The 21,285-nt window shown below is 49.1% G+C and overlaps 1 protein-coding gene across 5 annotated transcripts in view; it reads right to left on the bottom strand.

The window, feature by feature from the left end:
• The window catches only part of PIGQ (phosphatidylinositol glycan anchor biosynthesis class Q), a 38,302-nt gene that overhangs the window by 12,426 nt on the left and 4,591 nt on the right, over positions 1-21,285 (bottom strand). For 4 of the 5 annotated variants that reach the window (XM_032125990.1, XM_032125993.1, XM_032125989.1 and 1 more), the window contains exons 3-9: positions 15,989-16,120; positions 14,306-14,426; positions 7,741-7,867; positions 6,436-6,589; positions 3,731-3,842; positions 1,536-1,616; positions 452-566 (exon numbers count right to left, since the gene is read on the bottom strand). In XM_032125990.1, coding sequence (XP_031981881.1) covers positions 452-566; positions 1,536-1,616; positions 3,731-3,842; positions 6,436-6,589; positions 7,741-7,867; positions 14,306-14,426; positions 15,989-16,120 — 842 coding nt within the window. The remainder of the gene's footprint in view (positions 1-451; positions 567-1,535; positions 1,617-3,730; positions 3,843-6,435; positions 6,590-7,740; positions 7,868-14,305; positions 14,427-15,988; positions 16,121-21,285) is intronic. The other variant, XM_032125992.1, reaches the window with a different exon arrangement.

Genomic DNA, 21,285 nt, shown 5'->3' with positions numbered 1-21,285 from the left:
CTCGGGGCTGTGCCCATTCCCTGGGGAGCCTGGGCAGTGCCCAGCACCCTCTGGGGAAAGAGCCTTTCCCTGATATCCCTGGATATAAAACCTCCCCTGACACAGCTCCATGCCACGTTTGGCTCGCAGAAGTTTTACCTGACCTGGCAGTCCAGAACTAGAATAAAAGATGAGCTCGTTTATATGGGGCTTGTTTGGATGTCACTTTTAGTGGCCAAGGGCTTTGTAAAGGTGCTCCTAATTCTGCTTCAGGTTCAGATTTCTTTCCATTGACATCCTCATCCTGCTCCTTGCAGGAACTGGTTCACAGTAGGGACACCTGCACGACTTGAGCCTTGGGTTCTTTCCTACCCCCACTGCATCTTCAATTCAGGAGTGACCCAGTGCACCAAAATCAAGCACATAATGCAAAATACTTGAAGTGCTGCAGGGGCAGAGCTGAGGGACTCACCTGCGAGCCTGTAGGATCTGCAGAGGCGAAGGATGAGGGAATAAAGAGGCAGGGAATCAATCAGGTCCACCAGCAAGCGTATGAGGCCCTGCACAATCACCACCAGCAACCGGAGCTACAGAAACCAGTTTAAGAGAAAATCTCAGGAAACAGGAGATGAAACAGCTGTAAATTCCTGAGCTGAGCTGGGATCTGACACTGCTGTGTGCTAAGCTAAAGCCTCCCAAAGCAGGTGTGATGTCTGGAAGTGCTGAGCATCCAGACCCTGCGTGAGGGTCCTCAGCAACCTCAGTTGAAGGGGATAACTGGAATGAAGCTCCCAGAGTTGGGGATGCTGTGACCAGCAAGGACACGAGAACTATTCCACTTTCAACAGCCATAGTTGAAAAGGAAGCCCAAATTCTCCCATTTTGAGTCAACTCCATCACTATGTACCAGTGAATGTAAATTTCCCTCTCTCCAACAGTGAGCTGCAGCAGCTCATTTCTGCCTGAAGAAACCCCACGTAGAGCCTAAGCAAGAGCAGAGCAGGCAGAAATGAGCTTCCTGCTCTGTGTTTTCTGTCCCTGACTAAAGCACCTCCTTTTGTCACACTGCAGTTCTTTTCTGCTGCCAAGCTCATCTGAAAAGAGAGGGCTCAAAAAAGCTGCTGAAAGCATGTGATGGCCACTGTCTGTGGAAAATTTGGCTCTGGGCAGACCACAGAGAGGACTGGTCATATTGGGGGGGAAAAAAGAAAAATAAAGAAGTTCCAGCCTCTGAGGAAAGCTTGGCTGAAAACATTTAATACAGCAAGTTAATTCCCTGAAAAAAAAGTTCTGGATCAGACTAGAGGGGCCATCACCACAGATGTGGATGGAAAGATAAAAAAACAGCTTCTGAGAGAAAGAGAGGGGAACAGCTTTTCCTGCTGGCCAGGATTTGCTGGGAATTCCCTTTGGAAAAACACAAACATGAGCTGTGTGAGAATCCTTCCTAAGAGACCTAAATTTTTATTTTCTTTATGGATGATCATAAACGCCTAGGAAACCATTTTTTACTATCTCAGAAGAGAGTTTGACTTGTTTCAAGGGTTAAATCTTACCAGGGTAAACACCAAATAATACAGTGCAGTTGTAGGCAGGAGGAACAGCAGGATTGTGAACAGCAAAGTGCCAATAAATAACTAGGGAAAAAGGAAACACAATCATGAGCAGAGCAATGGCAAAATAAAATACATTACAAATAAAGAATAGGAGACTCTGAGGCAATGGAAGTTTGCAGGACTCCTTAATGTGTTTTCATGTTGCCTATGTGAATAATGATGCTGTTACCTTGGATATTTTCAGTATTTCTCCTCTCACTGGGCCTTCTTCAAAATTCCTTATTATGGGGGTACATTTGGAAAGATAAATAAAAGCTGGATCCTGACAGCACTTTTCCTTTATAGACAACATTCAAGATTTCCCATTTCAGGCCAGCTTCCTTAGGAAACAAGATTTACATGATAGTGCAATTTTTCCACTCTCTGTCCCCAAAAGTTTTAGAGCCACTGATCAGAAAAATGTGGAAAAGAAAAAGAAGTGGTAATTTGAATGGGAATTCTGTAAAGAATTGATAGGTACTTCTGCTCCTCCTTGTTTCAGCAGTGCAGGCACCTGGTGCAAACCTGACAGAATTTGGGTGATACACATTCCCCAAGTCAGCAACTGGCTGAGCTGTCCAGCCACAGAAATTCTGCCTCTTGCTCAGTGGGAAGGTGGGAGAGAGGAAGAAGCTGGAGTCGGGGAGCAATATTTAGAAGATAAAGGAGAAAAATCCCGAAGGAAGCAGGTGTCATTAGCTCCACTGCCCACAGAAAAAGTTATTTTTACTCTGGGCCAGCCCAGTTGGCGTAGGTCTAAATAATTCCAAGTGGGAGAAACTCAGACTTGTAACAAACAGGGACCTGACTCTTCAATTTCCAGTCACCACTTCCAGAACAGAGAGGCCACAGGAGCGCAGGGCACTGCAACCTCTGCAAAAAGGGACCACGGCTGTGGGACATCATGGAAGAAAATAACCCAGCAGCCACGGCACAGAGGTGGATCAGCATCCCAGATTTAGGGATGTAACCAGGAATAGATCACAACCCAATCCATTCTCCTCACAGCAGTTGTTTCTCCCCTCTCCTGTCACCCCACCACAGTTGTTTAAACCACCAAAAGTCTTTTAAGGTCTGCTTTGAATGTCTCTTCCTACCCGGCCAGCGACACAATTCCCACTGGTCTCCAGAGCAGCAGGATGAAGCCTGAAGTGCCAAACGAATTCTCCTCAAAGTACACAGGGAGTGAGCCCTGATGCAAACCTGGCACAGAGGCTTTTAATCACCAAAGAAACAGAAAATCAGCTCTCAGCTGTGGTGCAAGAAGCTCAAAGTTATCTGCTGTAACAGAGAGAGGCGCTGACCCTGCAAGTTTCCAAATATTATTGTATTATTTCAGTGATGTTTGCAGCTGCTGGCCTGGAGCAGTTCAGGCTCTGCTGGACTTTTGCATGGCATTTCAGAAATTAAAAAGAGCTTACAGCACTCCACAAAAATTGCCTCTGCCTGAGTGAGAGTGTGTGGGCCAGGCTCCAGCACAACGTGAATGAAACGGGGCCTTTTAATAGAAACGCTGCCACGGCTGTTACTGTGGCAACACTGCTGGGCACCACATTTCCAACTGCCTCCATCCCTCCCCCATTCCCACTCCAGCCTCCGGGAGCTGCCAGCATCTGCAGCACCCACCACAGCTTGCTGGGTGCCTGGCAGGTGCTCAGGGCAATTCTGTACTTGCCAGAATTTGGCCCTCTGAGCAAGAGAAGGGATGCTGGAGGGCAGGCAAGGGGTGCAGGGCAGGGAAAGGATGCTGGAGGGCAGGGAAAGGGTCCAGGGAAGGGAAGGTGTGCTGGAAGGCAAGGAAGGGATGCTGGAGAGCAGGGAAGGGGTGCAGGGTAGGGAAGGGGTGCAAGGAAGGGGTGCAGGGCAGGGAAGAGGTGCTGCAGGGAAGGGGAAGAGTGCAGGGAAGGGAAGGGCCGCTGCAGGTAAGGAAGGGGTGCTGGGGGGCAGGGAAGGGGTGCAGGGAAATGTAGGGGTGCTGCAGGGCAGTCAAGGAGTGCTCTAAGGTAGCAGAAGAGCCATGGAGTCAGTGTCGGGGTATGTTCCTGTTCTGGGCACCACAAAGGCTCCCGTGGCTCTGTCCCAGTATCAGTCAGAGCAGGATGGGAGGCCATCCCTGTGGGCAGTGCCCTGGGGTGTCCCTGGGGCCGTGGCACTACCTGGTCCAGGTCATAGGAGCAGGAATCCACCCGCTGCCGCAGCACGTTCCACTTCTTGCCCCGAAACAGGCGCCACAGAGAGGACAGGCCGTAGATCTTCAGGCAGTAGAGCCTGAGCAAAGAGAAGACTCTGTGCAGCACAGCGGGCAGTGCCCAGCTCCAGCACCACCCAGCTGTCACCATCACAGCCCCATGCCCACTCACCCACCTGCAGAGCCAGGGGTGGCAAAAGAAACCCACTGGGAATGATGCAGATAAAGACTCATGGCTCAGTCAACCCTATCTGGGCTGGCCCCTGGCACGGGGGCTACTGCAGCCAGCTCTGGGCCACTGGAGGGCAATGGCCAGGCCATGCCCTGGGGCTGTAGCAATCACCAGCCTCATGGCAACACCTTCCCTGCAGCAAAAGGGTGCTGAGGCCCTGGCACAGGGTGCCCAGAGAAGCTGTGGCTGCCCCTGGATCCCTGGAAGTGTCCAAGGCCAGGCTGGACATTGGGGCTTGGAGCAGCCTGGGCTAGTGGAAGGTGTCCCTGCCCATGGCAGGGGGTGGGAATGAGATGGGCTTTAAGGTTCCTTCCAACCCAAACTGTTCCATGGTTCTATGAAAAGAACCAGCAATCTTATTTCCCCAAGCTCACCTGTGTCTCCCCAGGTCAGATCTGTCCCTTCCCCTGCCTTCACACCCTTGCAGACAGGGCTGGCCAAGGTCTTACCCCCACACCTGAGTCCATTGCAAGGCAACTGTGCCTCTGCAGCACAGAGATACAAGGGGGAGGAGTGGAGCCCCTGCAGCTTCTCTGGTAACCCACAGCTCCAAAAATCCTTAAGAGTGGGAAGAGATCACTGAAATGCCTGGTGGCCCCTACTGCACCCCTTCCTCAGGCTTTCAGAACTTGGTGCTGTGAGACTTGGAGCTACTTCCCTCACAGAAAGATGACAACAATGAGGGAAACTTGGGGTGACAAGGGGTGGGAAACAGACACTTCTTTATGGAATAACATCAAGGAAGAAAGAGCCTTGGGATGGAGAGGAGGCACAAAGAGCCCTGGGCAGCTGTGCCAACATACAGGGATGTAAAGAAAGGGTACATGGCCAATGTGTGGGGCAGAACAGAGTCTGAGAAAGCCTGAGCTACGAAAGCCAGACTGGCAAACTAGGCTAGCTAAGGTGTGGAGGCTGCTCAGATTTCACAGCAGCAATGTGAAAGCAGAGGCAAGGAGTCTCATCCAAGAGAAGAATCTGGTTTGAGGAACACCAACTGCTTCAAGGAATTGGCAGGGTGCCTCCAGACTGGCAGGCACAGCTTGGTGCACTAATCCCTAGGCAGGAGGGAGCCCAGGACAACTCCTCCAAGTTCTGGCACACACCTGCCCATGGCTCTGACTAAGGCCACGCTCTCCCTGCACCCCGACATGACACCCAGTGGGTGTTGCTGCAGTGGCACCTGCCGCACCTGCCCTGCTGCCTGCACACACACGCCTGCCCTCGTTTCACTCTGCTGTTTGCCCCAGAAGGGGATCTCAGGCTTCACCAGCACCTGGACCAGCAAATTCTTCCTCCTGCCAGCCGCAGGAATTCAAGGGGCTGTGGTGGCTGCGGTGGCTGCTGACTCTTCCTGGCTCTCCACAGTAACAGCGCACAGCTCTCTATACTTCTGACAAACACAAGACTGGTGGGCTGGCTCCCTGCAGCTCCAGGGAAGAGCAAACAGCTGAGAAAATGCTTTTCCTACTTCCTACTACCACTCTGCACAACTAGGATGAGCAAGGCCACTCCTCACAGACCAACACAGAAATTCCAGTAATTAGAGGTGTTGAGAAGAGACCTCCCACTCCTGACATTACTGATGCTGGGTGTAAGACCTATGCTCACAACAGATCCGGCTCATAAATCGGGTCTCAATATTTCCAACCATTCCCTAAACTACCCAGATCTAAAGATTTACTATTTCTTGTGTTGTTTGCAAAGTAAAGCCTGAGGAGGGACAATGGCCATTCTGTACCTTATAAGGCAAAAGGTCCTTTATCTCTTGTATCCCACCTCCCTGGCAAACACATCCTGTGGCCTGTGGGACTCCTTGGTGCAGCACAAGTTAGAGGAGAGCAGGAGCAGAGCACAGTGATGGGCACCTCTTGCACAGGAACCCCAACAAAGCCCTCTGCACTCCCCCTACTCATTCAGAGCCTTTGCCCAGCTCTCAGGCCACGGGACCCTCCAGACAATGACACCAGGAGAGTGTCACAGACCCCCTGTGACCCCAAACCTGCCATCTGTGCTCCACAGTGCAGGCAAGGACCTCTGAAGCAGGGCAGAGACTGGGATTTTGGGGCTTCTCCAAAACTACAGGGGTTCTCCTCTCCTCCTCTTTTCCAGTTCCCCTCCGTATCTCCAGCAGGATGCAACTGAGGAGAGAACTCCGAGGCTGAATCAAAGGGATGGGGTGAGCTGCTTGCTGCTTTCTTGTTCTCTGCCTGCCACGCAGTTTTATCTTTCCAGGTCACTACCATGACAGATAAATATCCAAATGCAGGAGAAATGAAAGGTAGGCTGCTTGTACTACTGCGGCCATCATTTCTACAGGCTTAAAAGACTGCAAGAAATTAATTGTGGGTTAAACTGAATTCAGGAGAACTACACCAGGACTGAATGCTTCACCATGGCCTGAGGTGTTTCCAAGCAAACCCCAGAGAGGGAGGGGGACTCACCTGGCCCCGTAGACATAGAAGCAGTAGATGTGGAAGGTCAGGAGTGCAATGATGTCAGAGAGGATGCAGAGAGCCACGGTCAGGCCCAGACAAGCCGACAGCCCCACGTACCACAGGATCATCTCAATGAAGGGGGACAGCAGGTGGATGTAGCCTGGTGGACATGGCAGAGGGTCAGTGTTTGACTGGGTTATCTCCCACCTGACCCTCTCAAAAGGCTGATTCCCCTCGCCCTAGAACACTGCTCCAGAAATCAGAGCCATGAAAACATGGAAGTGAAGCTGGAAAACTCCTTTAGATGTCATCTTCTCTTTAGGAGAGCCAACAAAAACTCTCTTTCTGCCAAAGTTTCTGGCTCAAGGTGGGGCAGCACTGGGAGGATGGGGAGGAGTGTGCTTAGCTTGAACACAGCAGTCACCTTTCTCCACATGGGATTTCATGGAATTAGCATGGCATGGTTTGGGTTGCAAGGGACCTTAAAGACCATTTAGTGCCAACCCCCTGCCATGGGCAGGAACACCTTCCACCAGACCAGGTTGTTTCCAGTCCTATCCAATCTGGCCTTGGACACTTCCAGGGATGTAACATTTGATTTTCTACATTTGTGTCCAGGTTCTTAAGTACCTTTTTAACTGTTCACATCAACCTTTACCAAAACCATTCCTGTTTTTCTGCTCTTCCCGCAAAAGCCACCTCATATGGCTTTTGTAAAATAAAGCAGTGTGGACAAACAGTCTCTTTCATCACCAAAGTGGGGCAAAGTCACAGAAACAAGACCATACTTGACTGGTGAACAAAGTAAGTCAGTATAATAACTATGGAGTTCATGTTCATCATGCCTGTACTCCTCCACCAAGGATAACAGGGGTGTGTTATTTCAAGGAAGGACCTGAAACAATAAAATTGCACTAAACTGAAGTCGGTGATAGGACAGGGCTGGCATTTGCATCCCTGCATATTTCTCATCCCTGTCCCAAGAGCTGCCTCTCACATGGCAAAGACCACGAAACCCTACAAAAGACCTCATAGCAGTGCCTTCCCTTGGACACTCACCACCAGTGACAGCAAGTAACAGCCCCAGCAGGATCTGCACTTCTTGCAGAGCATTACACCAGCACTTTAATATGGATGAATTCCTTGTGTGGGAATCCAACTTTGGCTTCAGTTCCCACAGCAGGAAGACTCCCAGACAAGTCTGTACTTGCAGAAGTGCATTTTGATTCATTACTCACCTCTAGGCAAACATTAAACACTCAGAGGGAAGAGATGAAAAGGGAGGCTGGAAAGTTAAACAATTTCACTTACTGATCCAAAGATGGATGTGGTAAAGAAAGAAGCGGCCCAAAACTTGATCCAAGGCTCGGTTCATTTTCAGTCCAGCTGGTGCTCCCATCAGCCACTGGAGCAGGTCCTGCAGCTCTTCAGCCACGTGCTGCAAACACAAGGAAGCAAGGCCATGGAGAGAAAAGACTGCAACCACACTGAACAGGGCCAGTGCACTGCAATTGCTGCCCCCTCAAGTATTCCACCACAACCTTCAAAGCAATGGGAAAAAATCCAAACACCTGCTTTACAGATGACTACTTAAATCAGAAATGCAACTTTATTAAAGTCCTTACTGAATCAAACACAACAGCTGAGAGGAACCTGAACTGCTTCAGTGGTCTCTGTGCTGGGAACATGGAGCTGTGTCACCTCTGGAAGGCTTGCACAGTGGGATTTATTGGGGTAATGAGGGTTCTGGAAATAGATGGCAAATGCTGGTGCACAAATCCACTTCTGGGGACAATCTGGTGAAAAGTCAGAGATGAGTTGGGGAAGGCTGTCAGGATTTTAAAAGGGGGGAAGATGGCAGTGCACTACTGGGCAAAAAAGAGTGAATTTTTATAAACAATCTGTGTTTAGAGCAGGGTAGAAAACACAATCACATAAATGTATTTCATGCACAAACTTTCTTGATCCTTTGTGGTGTACTGGGCAATAGCACTGATCTTGCCTATCACTCTCTGCAGGCTTCATGGACAGGTACTCATGGCATCCCAGCAAGGGAGCAGCCTTGAATCACTGAGGAAAAACACTAATGGAGCTCCTCCCCACATCACTGAGTCAGAAAATGATTATGGTTGGAAAAGACCTCTAACATCACCAAGTCCTATGAACCCCATGCTGCCAGGTGCACCACTAAGCTACATCCCCGAGTGCCACATCCACACGGCTTTTTGAACACTTCCAGGGATGGTGACTCCACCACTGTCCTGGGCAACCTGTTCCAATGCTTGCCCACCCTCTTCATAAAGGAATTTTCCCAATATCCAACTGAAACCTCCCCTGCTGCAACTTGAGGCTGTTTTCTCTTGTCCTGTCACTTGTTACCCAGCTGCCCCCTCCTGTCAGGGAGTTGAGGAGAGTGAGGACGTCCCTCCTGAGCCTCCTTTGCTCCAGGCTGAGCCCCTTTCCCAGCTCCCTCAGCCACTCCTGGTGCTCCAGCCCCTTCCCCAGCTCTGCTCCCTTCCCTGGACCTGCTCCAGCCCTCCAGTGTCCCTCCTGGCTGACCCCAGGATTGGAGCTGCAGCTCCCCCAGGACTCTGGTGCTGAGTTTCAGGATTCGTGCTGCTCCTGCCTGCCCCGTGTGCTGTCACTTCACTGCTGCAGAAAAAACCAAACACCAGCTCTGGGCTTGTTCCTCCCTACCTCAAATGTGTGCTCCAGACCCTTCACTGAGGGCTGTGATTCACATTTTCTGGTGATTTCAGCCCAGGCTGGTGTTATTTATTGATTTTCTCTCTCCACTCCACTACTCCACACTCCCCTTGCAGTTGGGTGATTTTTCTCCTCAGAACTTCACACCTGCCCTACTCCCCTGAGCTGAAACCATTGCTGAGCTCCAGTTACCAAGCTCTGAACTGAGGGAGCTGAGAGTGATAACCTTCAGCAAACAGGTGGGAAAATACCTGGAAGAAGTGACCTCTTACACTGTCCCACATGGACAGAGATTGTGAGGAAAAGCCCTGTCTTCAAAAATCCCACTTAAAGCCTATGCAAGTGAAGGGCACTGAAAACTGCCCATGTGTAGAACCACCAAGCCACACTCCCTAAAGCTGATGCACTGCAGCCTACTTTCCTTATCACTCACATGTATAATTTCCCTAAGGTAAAATTATTTCCAGGGAATGATTCCATTTTCTTTATTAACCAACAGATCCTGGCAAAATGCGTTTGTAAACATTTACTTTTAGTGCAGTGGCAAAATTAATGGTTCCATTTTCAACTTCTCCAAAAGGCTTGTCTTTCTATTTCCTTCCTTTTCCCTCTGTCTCACTGCAAGTCAGGGCTGATTGGATCCCATGGAGCTCACCTCCGTGGCTAAGAAGCATTTGCTGCTTTATAAATAGACTGGTTTTAATATTTAAAGTGTTGGATTGGTAACTTAGAAAAAGCATTTGGGGATTTTAATGAAATATTTAAATGCTTGAAAGCAGTCCTTCGGCAAGGCTGGATTTTAGCAGTGAGTATTTCTGGAGGCTGCCAGTCCCAGAGGTGCTGCTGAACCCTGGCAGGGGCATGTAGCCCTGGGAAGGTGCCCTACCTTGCTGTCATTCAGCTGGGCAAGGCATCTCAAAACAGAGTCCTGAGGCATAACCTTGCAGGTTGTTTTCCAGACAGATATTTTAGGACTGATCAATAGCAAGTAGAATCAGGAAAGGTGTCTGGGAGTCCAATTCTCCTCCTGCAGTCATGAATACTGAATGTGGGCATATTAATAAATCAGATACAGAGGTTTGGAAGTGTTTCATAACAGGGTGCTGGGACATGACCAAACTGAAGAGAGACTGAAGCTAACGAGGGTTAGATGAGCTCACTGTGGAAATATTCTCTTTACTGTCATGCTCTTCTTCCTACTTTCCATGTGCAGAGGACTAATGCTGATGTGACACGGATGGAGAAGGACACACAGGGCACTGTGATGCTCCAGGGAAGGGAGTGGAGCTGGGGAAGGGGCTGGAGCACCAGGAGCAGCTGGGGGAGCTGGGAAAGGGGCTCAGCCTGGAGCAAAGGAGGCTCAGGGGGGACCGTCGGGCTCTGCTCCCAGGGAACAGGGACAGGACAAGGGGAAATGGCCTCAAGTTGTGCCAGGGGAGGTTTAGGTTGGATATTGGGAAAATTTCTTCACTGAAAGGGTGGTCAGGCCCTGGCACAGCTGCCCAGGGCAGTGCTGGGGTCACCATCCCTGGGGGCACTTGAGCACAGGGGTTGGTGGTGAACACGGCGGTGCTGGGCTGATGGTTGGACTCAGTGATCCTAAAGGTCTTTTCCAGCTTTAAGGGTCTACCTGGTGCAAGTCAGAGCACACAGAGCCAAAGCTCTCCCTGTCAGACACACCTGCCCTGTGTCTGCTGCAGGTGGTTGGGGCTCTAAGATACACAATTTTACGAATCAACATCAAAAAACATTTTCCAGGAAGTGTTCTCTCTGCTTGCTTTGTTTATGGATCAGTGGAACAGGACTGAGTAGGAACATACATCCAATTATCTCCAAGCCCCAGCAATGCTTTTGCAGGCACAATCTATGATAAATATGTAACTGTTTCAAACAGATTACAACTTAGGGAAAAGAGACATCGGCAAGGATAAAAGAGATGAAGGGAAAAAAAGAGGAGATGGTTTATAAGCAGTTCTGTTTAAAAGCAGTGCAGTGCTTTGAGTCAGGTATTTCTGGAAGAAGGTTGTCTCGTGGAAGGCAAAAGCAAGGAGAACCATTGGGAAGCCTGGTGGGATCAAGAGGAAGGAGGAAGGTAGGAGTTGTGAGGGCACCCACAGAGGGAAGATTATTCAAGTTTTCCATTTTTGGATTTGAAAGCCTGCTTCAAAAATCAGTCCTTCCTAACAGCTCCTTGCCAGTTACTCCCTGGGTGTCTCTGAATCACATCTGCCTCACTGAGTGACAAAAGCAACTTGTTATTACAGCCAGCACAGCACGCTGGGAAAGTGGGAGCTGCACTCAGTGATGTCTTGTGCAGCATCAACAATTGCCAGCCACGTGCTGATTTCAGGTCCATTTTATCAGGGGATGACAAGGGATGGCCAGGGAACACAGCTTGGCAGCAGGCTGAGCTTGTGACCCTGGCAGTGCTGAGAGTCAAAATAACCCACCTGCACTGCTTCCTTCCAGAGAGATGTTGGGTGGAAAAAACCCGAGCACTGTATCCAGGCCCCACACAGTTGGGATTTTGTCAATGTTAAAATCAATCAATCAAACCAATAAGGTTATGTGTTATATAAGGTTAGCCTGTCAATATTAAAATCAATAAGGTTAAAGTGAGGTTATGTATATGGCTTTATTATATGTAACAATCTTACTATAATAGTACCATGGAATATCCTGAGTGGGAAGGGACCCATCAGGATCATCAAAGTCCTTGCACAGACACCCCAACAATCCCACCCTGGGCAACCCTGAGAGCATTCTCCAAACGCTCCTGGAGCTCTGGCAGCCTCGGGGCCGTGCCCATTCCCTGGGGAGCCTGGGCAGTGCCCAGCAGCCTCTGGGAGAAATGAGATATCCAATGTTTTATTTACCAACAGACACAGAGGTGTAGGGTCAATGCCATCAGCAGATCTGGGCACAGCTCAAAGCAGGAGAGTGTTAGGGAAGGAACAGGAGCTCTCTGCACACAGGGAATGCTGAGTTACTGAACTTGGCAACACACAAGCACTTGAGAAAGCCCAGTGATGGGAATAATGCAGACCAGATGGACACTCAGCAGCAGAGAGGAAACCTACTGCTGAATGGCTGAGGGGAGATTTTGCTGTCATACTGGAAAAGAAGTGGTGCTGGCTTGCACACCACATGCTGAAGTCATTGGTATATTTTGGGATCACTCAGATCTGCCTTTTTTAAGGCCTGCACATAATGAATATAAATCAATGCCCAGCAAAGGCAGTAAAAGGACTCCAAATGATTTTATGTCCACAATCTCATATGACTGAAAGAAGAAAGTAAGGCTGGAAAAAAGAAGAGTTGTGAGTGGCCTGAACTGATAAGCCTGGAAAAACAAGGAAGAAAGGCACTGACTGGCTATCAGCCCCCCCAGACACGGAGGAGTCAGCACTTCCAGGAAAGAAAACAAACAGCTCCTGGTGATAGCCAGGTAACAGTCCACACTTGGAGGAGACTTGCTGAAGACAGCTGACACTATGAGGCAAAAGCTGAGTGACAGATGAGCTAAATTACTGAAAGAGGAACAAACAAGCAACCCTCACAAGCAAGCCTGGCCAGGACAGGTGCTGGGGTTGGACACACCTTGAGCACGGAGAGCGTCCATCTGCCAAAGACACTGGGCAGATGGAATCCCTCCCAGAGCCACCTGTGCAACCAGGAATGCAGCCAAAGCCACTTCCCTGCAGACTTGTTAAGAAATCAGATTTCTGAGAGCTGGGCACTTGCAGTAATCCCAAAGGGAAAGCTCTAAAGAACTCAGACTTCTCCAGCTGAAATATCTGTAAGGGAAAAGATGTAGGAATAAGGCTTAGAGGAATATTTGCAGTGTAGAGCTCAAAACCAAGAGCAAGTGTCCTGCAACAAATGTGGTTCTTCCTACCCACCACTGCTGCTGAGTAGTGTCTGCAGCAATCCTTAGAACATGCTGTCCTTAAAAGTTTGACTATGAATGGTAAGAAAACCAGCAATAATCCTGATCCACAGCTATGCTGGACACTCCATACCTGCTTTCTGAAAGTCCAGCATGTACAAGAATGATCAGAGACCTTGTAATCATTAAGGAGTTAGACATGGACCAAGAAGATCATTGTCAAGGGAAATGTGTGCTCTTCCCAGGAAATGTGGCATAAATAGGAAAAATAAACTGCTGCTGGAATTCTCTGATCAGATTTAAATTCTTCCCAGCCAAGAAGTTGGAGAAAGAGCAGAGAGAAGACATTCTCCAGCTGCTAGAAAGAAACCAATGGAAAGACCCATTCAGAAATGAAAGCAAACTGGGCAGAGAAAGGATTAGGCTGTGCAGCTGCATGGCAGGGCTCAAAACTGGTTGCACATGTATTCCCAAGACACAGAAGCTCTTAAAACAGAGCTGACCTCAGATTAGTGGTCTGGTCTCCAGCCTCTGAAGTACATTATATGTTCCTTACTGCCACTAAACAGATATACTGGAGCTCTGCACCTAAAATGAACCACCAGAAGAGCAGGACAGTGTGAGTCATACTTGCTATCCGTGAATTTCTGCTGATGTTGAGGGATCTCAGTGGGCAAGAGGAGTTATGTTTAAGAAAATCACAAGACACAGCAAGTTTTCCTAGTTTAGCATCCATACCCCAGAGCTCTTAGGCAGGAGTTCAGGTGTTTGTACCCTGACCAGCAAAGCCTTTGGACTTCCCCACGAAACTCCTTTACAAGCACAGCTACACTGCTTATCATGTTTGACTTTCCAGCAGTTAATCAGATTCAACCCAGGTTATGGCTTTTTTTCACCACAATTCATATAGCAACAACCTGAGGACACTTTCTGTTGACTCTGGAAAAAAATAAAAGCACTGTGCCTCCATAACCACCCAACCTGCAGCTGCAGAGCTCTGTCCAAGCCATAATTGTTCCTTTAGGAGCTGGAGGAGCCCTCCCATAAACATCTAATTACTATTCACAGCACATGCAAAGCAGAGTTGAGTTTCTTTTGAGCAGCCCCAACAGGCTTGATTTGAAGATTTCACTGTTCTTGAGAAGACCTAATTTGCATGACTTCACACAGGTCTCTCCGAAACCCTTGTGTGTGAGGCATTGCCTCCTTACAACCACCCCAGGCATCGAGAGCTGGGCAGTGCCCAGAGCAGGTGAAAGGGGATCAGATTTGGCCACTTACATCAGCCACAGGGATGAGAGTGTCAGCAAGGTGACCAATGCGGTTCTTCCTGTACAGCCACGACATCAGCAGTATCCCCAGGGCCACATCAATCAGCAGAGAGACAAAGATGTTGGCTTTCCTGCAGGCAGGGTAGAGAGAAACAGAGCGAGAGAAAAAGGAAGGGCAGTGCTTAATGTTTCAATGACAGTTGTTGGCTTTGCTTATGTAGCACCTTTAATGTCCCAGGGACACCACGACAACTCACTGAAGAGGAACAATTGCAGAATCTTTTCACGTCCACTGGTGTGCTGCTCATTCTGTGGCCAAGCACAGGACAGGTTTGTTCAGCCTGGAGAGGGGAAGACTGAGGGGAGACCTCACAGCTGTTTACAGCCTCCTCCTGAGGAGCAGCTCCGATCTGTGACAGGGACAGGACCCAGGGAGCGGCTGGAGCTGGGCCAGGGCAGGGTCAGGTTGGATATTAGGAAAAGACTCTTCCCCCAGAGGGTGCTGGGCACTGCCCAGGCTCCCCAGGGAATGGGCACGGCCCCGAGGCTGCCAGAGCTCCAGGAGCGTTTGGACAGCGCTGCCAGGGATGCCCAGGGTGGGGTTGTTGGGGTGTCTGTGCAGGGCTGGAAGCTGGACTGGATGATCCCCGTGGGTCCCTTCCAGCTCAGGATATTCTGTGATTCCATGATTCTAAACATGGAGCTGCTCAGAACCTGCCACACCACAAAAGCTTTCTTAGCAGGGAGCAAAGAGGGGATTGAAGCCACAAAGAGGAATGTTAGACAGAAAGGTACATACCCACTCAGGGGGATTTACCAATTACCAGTCCTGAGGGCACCAGCACTTGGTGCACCCACACTGAGATCAGATGGCTTTCTGAGGCAAGGCCATAAACAGTGGTTTTGGGGTCATACACAAACCCAGAAGGGCTGCTGAGCTCCCCCTTCCTTGCTTGAGTTTCTGAATGGAATTCCATGACGCGAGTTATTCAGGAAATCAGATTAAACAATCACAGTTACTTTTGGCCTTCAAATCTGCTAATCTATTTTAAGTGTTCCCTGGGAGTCTATTACTGCAGGATCAGAGAACCACACAGAACAAGACTGGCGGTGGAAGAGCCGTAGGGCATCCAATATCTGTCTCAGATCTCTGCTCTGTTCCTCTCACTGTGCTGCATGTTTGCTTTTTCTCTTACACTTTGTTACTGTTCTAACAGTGTAAGTGGAGTCTCTGGTCTGCAGTTTCTGCACAAAAAGCTCGCCCAAAAGAGTGGGTGAAAGAGGGGAGCATTTAAACCTTTCTGCTCTTATGGAAAGTGCCACTGAACACTGATGGATGGCAGTGGTTGACAGCAGCACATGTGAAAGCAATGAGCCTGTGGGAGTAGTGACAGCAAAGCACTCACACATGGGTGCAGTACAAGTTTTTGGGGTGCAATATCCCAGCTGCCTTTCCCAGGCTAGGGATAAAGGCAGGTATCTGGCAAAAAGCATAATTAACATATAAAGATACAAATATATATGCATACAAATACAGTGCAGAGTAAAGATGTGTAAACTAGCAGGGAGTAGAGCAACATGATAGGGTGCAGTGAGGACCTAGTGCTGTCCAGGCATGGGATCCACAGTTTGGGTTCCCCACAGGAGACAGGAATAGAGCCAAGACACACCTAACTTTACATGTACTCCATACCTCATCAGCTGATTTTGGTTTTGAGCCTTCTTGGTGCTGCTGATGACCTGGAGGTGCTGCAGGCGATGTCCCAGCTGCTCACAAGTTGAGAGTTTGCTCCACAAGAAAGACAAAGGCCAAAACTTCAGCACCCTGCAGAAACACATGGGAATGTCTCCTCTTGCCTTTGCCATGCAGCAGGCAGGCCAGCATCCAAAATCCATGCAAAACAGTCAGTGTAAAGTTAAGGTTGTGCAACCAGAGTTGGTGATTAGATGTTAATGACTCTCTGAAAGGTTAACAGAATTAAGGCAGCCTTGCCAGACCAAGACATGCAGACAAGCCAAGCTCTCATTTGCACTCTGTCAAACCACGTGTCTCACGCTTCCAAGGAAGCCACAAGGCAATCCTGATTCCAGCCTTGGTTTTTGGATACATCACTAGGCTGGCACAATGCTCCAGTCTCGAGGAGGGCAGAGTCAAGTTGTGTGTTCAGTGCAACAACACAACACAGTGTAACCGCTGCACAAAGCCCAGTGTTACTCATCACAGATCATGGAATGGTTTGGGTTGGAAGGGACCTTAAAGCCCATCCCATTCCACCCCCTGCCATGGGCAGGGACACCTTCCACTGTCCCAGGCTGCTCCAAGCCCCAATGTCCAGCCTGGCCTTGGACACTGCCAGGGATCCAGGGGCAGCCACAGCTGCTCTGGGCACCCTGTGCCAGGGCCTGCCCACCCTCCCAGGGAACAATTCCTTCCCAATATCCCATCCAGCCCTGCCCTCTGGCACTGGGAAGCCATTCCCTGTGTCCTGTCCCTCCATCCCTTGTCCCCAGTCCCTCTGCAGCTCTCCTGGAGCCCCTTTAGGCCCTTCAAGGGGCTCTGAGGTGTCCCTGGAGCCTTCTGTTCTCCAGGTGAGCACCCCCAGCAGTCCCAGCCTGGCTCCAGAGCAGAGGTGATCACAAGTCTCTATGTGGTGTGACCCTGGTATAACAAACAGCTGTGCCCTCCATGCAGTTTATGTTCCTTTTTCCCCCTCTTTTCTTTTTTCTTCCACTTGATCCTTCTCTTCTTTTTTTTTTCCTTTATTACTTCCAAATTCCTTTTCCAGGGTCTTCACTTCTACCTTCTCTCCACTGCCTTGCAGTGACCAGCATTATGTAGATAACATAACATTTAGCATTAAATTAGGTTTCAAAGTTAACATCCACATTAGGCTTGTAGGGGAGGAAACAGTCACACGGTTCTTTTCTTATGACTCAGAAGAAAAGTACTAAATGATGATCAATTATTCTGGGGAGTTACTTTTATTACCACACAACCTATAAAGCAAGGACTGTTGGTGGTTTGTGCAGGCTGAAATGACAGAACACATGGCACCAGCTTTGGTTTGGGGGATAAATTCTGATGGGGACATAATTTGGATCACTTCTCTCCTGTACACTGCACTGTAGCCAGTGCAGCTGTTGCACTATTTTCACAGTGTTTCACTGTTTTTTATTACAGGCCCAGGAATCCACAGTCATTTTTAGTCACTTCACCTACTCTCCTGTGCTGCTTTGGCACGGTCTTTCAGGTTACATTCATTTCACACACTACCATCATTCCTTGTATCCTGCTTCACTTTGGCAATTGCCCAGCTGCTTGGATCATTACTGAGCATGGCCTGGAGATGGATGTCCCTGCAAACTGTGCGTGCCTTCCATGGATTTCACCCGGAGCACGCCAGCCCGTGCCCAGCAGCGGATGCCTCCAGGACACAGGACACAGGACGGGCACACTGGGGTGCCCACCGCCATTTATACAATTCACACCAACCACAAGGGTACAGGTCCTCCAAACCCTGCTCAGTTCCCTGGGGCTGCTGTCCCCTTCCTCCCCACATCCTTCTGTGCACCCTGCTTCGTGCACAGTTTGTCAGCTTAAGGACCAGAGTGTTGAAGTCCCCCCTTCCCCCTCCCTCCCCATTCAAATTTCAGACACATTGGGTTTGAAACACACGCAGTGTACTGTGAATCATTCTTAATTTGAGGTCTCCAAGTTACTCAGCTCTTCGCTACAGCCTCCCACCTTGGAGACAAATGAATGCACTGTTCCTCAGCTGACTTGTCAGGAGGAGGGAGCTGAGGCGGTAGAGAAAAGAGCACCGTGCAGGGGAGGGAGAGGGGGGTGACTGCTCTGGCCACTGATCACACACACCTGGGCTCACAGATTCACCCAGACACAAGAGCAGACGAGTTTTCCCTTCCAATTATACCCCAGCCCAGTGGTTACAAACTCTGGTGTGGCAAAACTTGACTAGAGCAGAGAATTGCACTTGAAATGCAAAGAAGGGGAAGGAGAAACGCTCTACCTGTGGGATTATGTACAGATGGCTGAAGGTGAAGAATTATGGGTCAAACACCAGCTGCCAGACCCTGTCAGCTCAGGCAGAAAGCAGCAGCTCTGGGGCCCTGTGCTAGACTACACACTCACTGGGTGACAGTCACACCCTCTCACAGCAGCGAGTGTCTCTCACCATCCACGGCTGCTCCTCAAGCTGGAGGCAGCCAGCCCCTGGGTCACCCCCAATCTGACACCCCTGGGTCACCCCCAATCTGACACCCCTGGTCAAGGGAAAGGACAGGCTGCTGTTGTCTGCCTGGGGAATGTCTTGCACAGGTGGGAATGATTCCCAAAGCAGTCTCATCCTCAGAGCACCACAACATTGTGCACCCACTGCAGCCTGCAATGGTTCAGCTCCTCAGCTGGACACCACGGGCCCAAAACCACATCAGAAGGGTGTCCTTGTCTGTGCTACAACTGACTCTCTTTTCACTCACCACCACAAGCACAACCTCTATTCCACTCACATACTTTCTTTGGAAAGGAAATACATACACATACTTATTGAAATAAAAATACAAACATACTGCAAAAAGCTCAATAGAGCAGCTGCAAGATGTGCTATGGGAACTCTCCTCTCTGGGAGGACTGAGGAAGAAAGCAAAAAATATTCCGTGCGTGGTCTCCTACCCCTTTGCACATCGACTGTGCATTGCCAGAAATACTCCCACTTGTTTACCACACAGTTTATAGAACAATTTTCAGAACTTCAATGGAAAACCAACCAGATAAAAAAAACCCAACAAAATCCAGTGATGTTGTGTCATTGCATTATTTAAGCAGCAGGAGATCTTTGGGGTATTTCCAAATATATGGAATTTTAGCACTAAATTAACATAGCCTCCATGAGTAAGTCTTGATTTTCCAATTCAGTTTTTTCCCCAAGAGTGAGAGGGGATTTTTCAGCCATCAGATGAAAATCAATCTTTCCGAATCTGGATTACATGCAAATATTAAGCTCCATTAACCAGAACTCCTGAGTGTTTTCTTGCTTCTTGCTAGAAACTGCAGGAACAGTGCCTCCCTTTGGATGAGGAATTGGAGGTGCTTATAAACAGACGTCTTTTAAAAGAAGCACACAGAATTTATTGCCTCAAGACTAAAACACCCTAATGTCCCCAAGAGCAGAGACCTTCAGGGATAATGGAATGCTGCCCTCAAGTCCCTTTGAGGCAGAATTGCAATGGCAACCCCTTAGTACACGGTGGTGCTGAAGAAATGCCTTAATTCAGGATGTGCAGGACTTGGGAGCGCTGGCTGAGCTTGGAGGGATGGCAGCAACTCTCTCCCTGAGATTTCCAACACTGCTGCCCTGCTTCTCCTGTGCAAATACACAACAGGGGCATTTCCAAAAATCCCCAAGCCTCTGCAGCCTGAGAGGACATTGCTGATCTCTTTCTTTGGCCTTTCAAAGCTGACTATCCCTTAACATCACAAAAAAACAGGGAAAGAAAGAAGTCCTGTGACCTGAAGGAGAAAGAACTCAGTAAATCTTATTTTGTGGGATGTTCTGTCCCAGCATGGGGAGGAGGGGACTGGAAGGACACCTGCACATGACATCTTGAACCCTCCCTGCCTCGAGTATGTTGGCATGAAGGGGGTTGTACCACACATCACGTGCAAACTGGAACCAAATTCCTCTGAATGACTTACAAGGTCAAGCAGGAGACTTGTTATAAAGCCAGGTACTAACCTCTGCTCTCCAAGATTGATGTTTTAAAACACGAGTAAGGTAAGTAAATACAAAGCTGATACTGTGGGTGAATAAAACAAAGGAGAGAGAAACCTCTGCCTCCCAAGGCTACAGACAGGCTCAGCGTAGGTTTATGCACAGCAAGTCTTGCATTCTGCCTGCTGGCAGGTACAGCTGGCTGCTGCTCTACCTCAAAACATCCATCCTGGCCCTAGGAAAAGATGAAGTCCGAATTCCTGAGAAGCTGGGTAGCAGCTATCTGGGCCCAACCTGCCAGCTGAGCTTGAGCTCCCACCCTAGGCTTAGACTGTAGCCTCCTGGATGTCTGCAAGGCTTGGGCTTAACCTGACTCCAAGCCTGGCCTCAGTCCTGGCACCAGACGAGGTAGGATCAAGTGAGACCAAGTGCCTGTGCAGAAAAGAATCATCCTATCTGTTGGACGTGGCACACAGACAGAAAAATGACCTTTGGAGCTGACTCCAAATCTTCTGCCCGACCACAAAGTTGTGACTTAGTCACCATTAAGAACCAGTAACACACAGTATCTACAGAGCAGTCCCAGGACACAGGGGTCCTTGATGATATTAGGTTTGGGTCTGAACCTAAATCTCTTCCAATAGTCCAAAACTGGACAGTTTTCCCTTTGTGTACCAAAATGTGTAACCCAACTGCTCAGAAAATCTTTGCATGGGAAGAGTTTCACTGTAATTCTTTTACAACCGTATCACACAATTGGAAACCTGTTAAAAACCTCCATTCCCTTAGGCTGTACTCGAGACGATCTATCCATGAATACAGTAGTAGCTGTTATCAAAATTTCATCAATTCTAGTGTCCCCTTGCAGCTTAGAACCAGAATTCCACCCCCCTCTCTGTCACAACCTCTCCAGGCAGCCTGACCAGGGCAGTGGTGGAATCACCATCCCTGCAAGCATTCAAAAAACATGTGGCACTTGGAAACCTGGGTTAGTGCTGGCCTTGGCAGTGCTGGGTTAATGGTTGGACTTGATGATTTTAGAGGGCTTTTTCAAGGTAAATGATTCCATGATTCTAATTTTCTCCCCTTCGAATCTGCTCAGAATTAGTTTCCAGTCCAAGCACTTGCCACGTGTTACATTTGGAGCACCCTATTCAGGCTCACAGTTGTGAGAACAGGATTTCACCAAGGATTCAGGCTGACCAGCAATCCCTCTAAACTTCTATAAAGTGCCAAGGTTGCAGCACCACAGTCTCTTGGA

Source organism: Corvus moneduloides, chromosome 16 (genome assembly GCF_009650955.1).
Source record: "Corvus moneduloides isolate bCorMon1 chromosome 16, bCorMon1.pri, whole genome shotgun sequence".
Taxonomy (NCBI): domain Eukaryota; kingdom Metazoa; phylum Chordata; class Aves; order Passeriformes; family Corvidae; genus Corvus; species Corvus moneduloides.
This window is presented reverse-complemented; position numbering and strand designations above follow the sequence as displayed.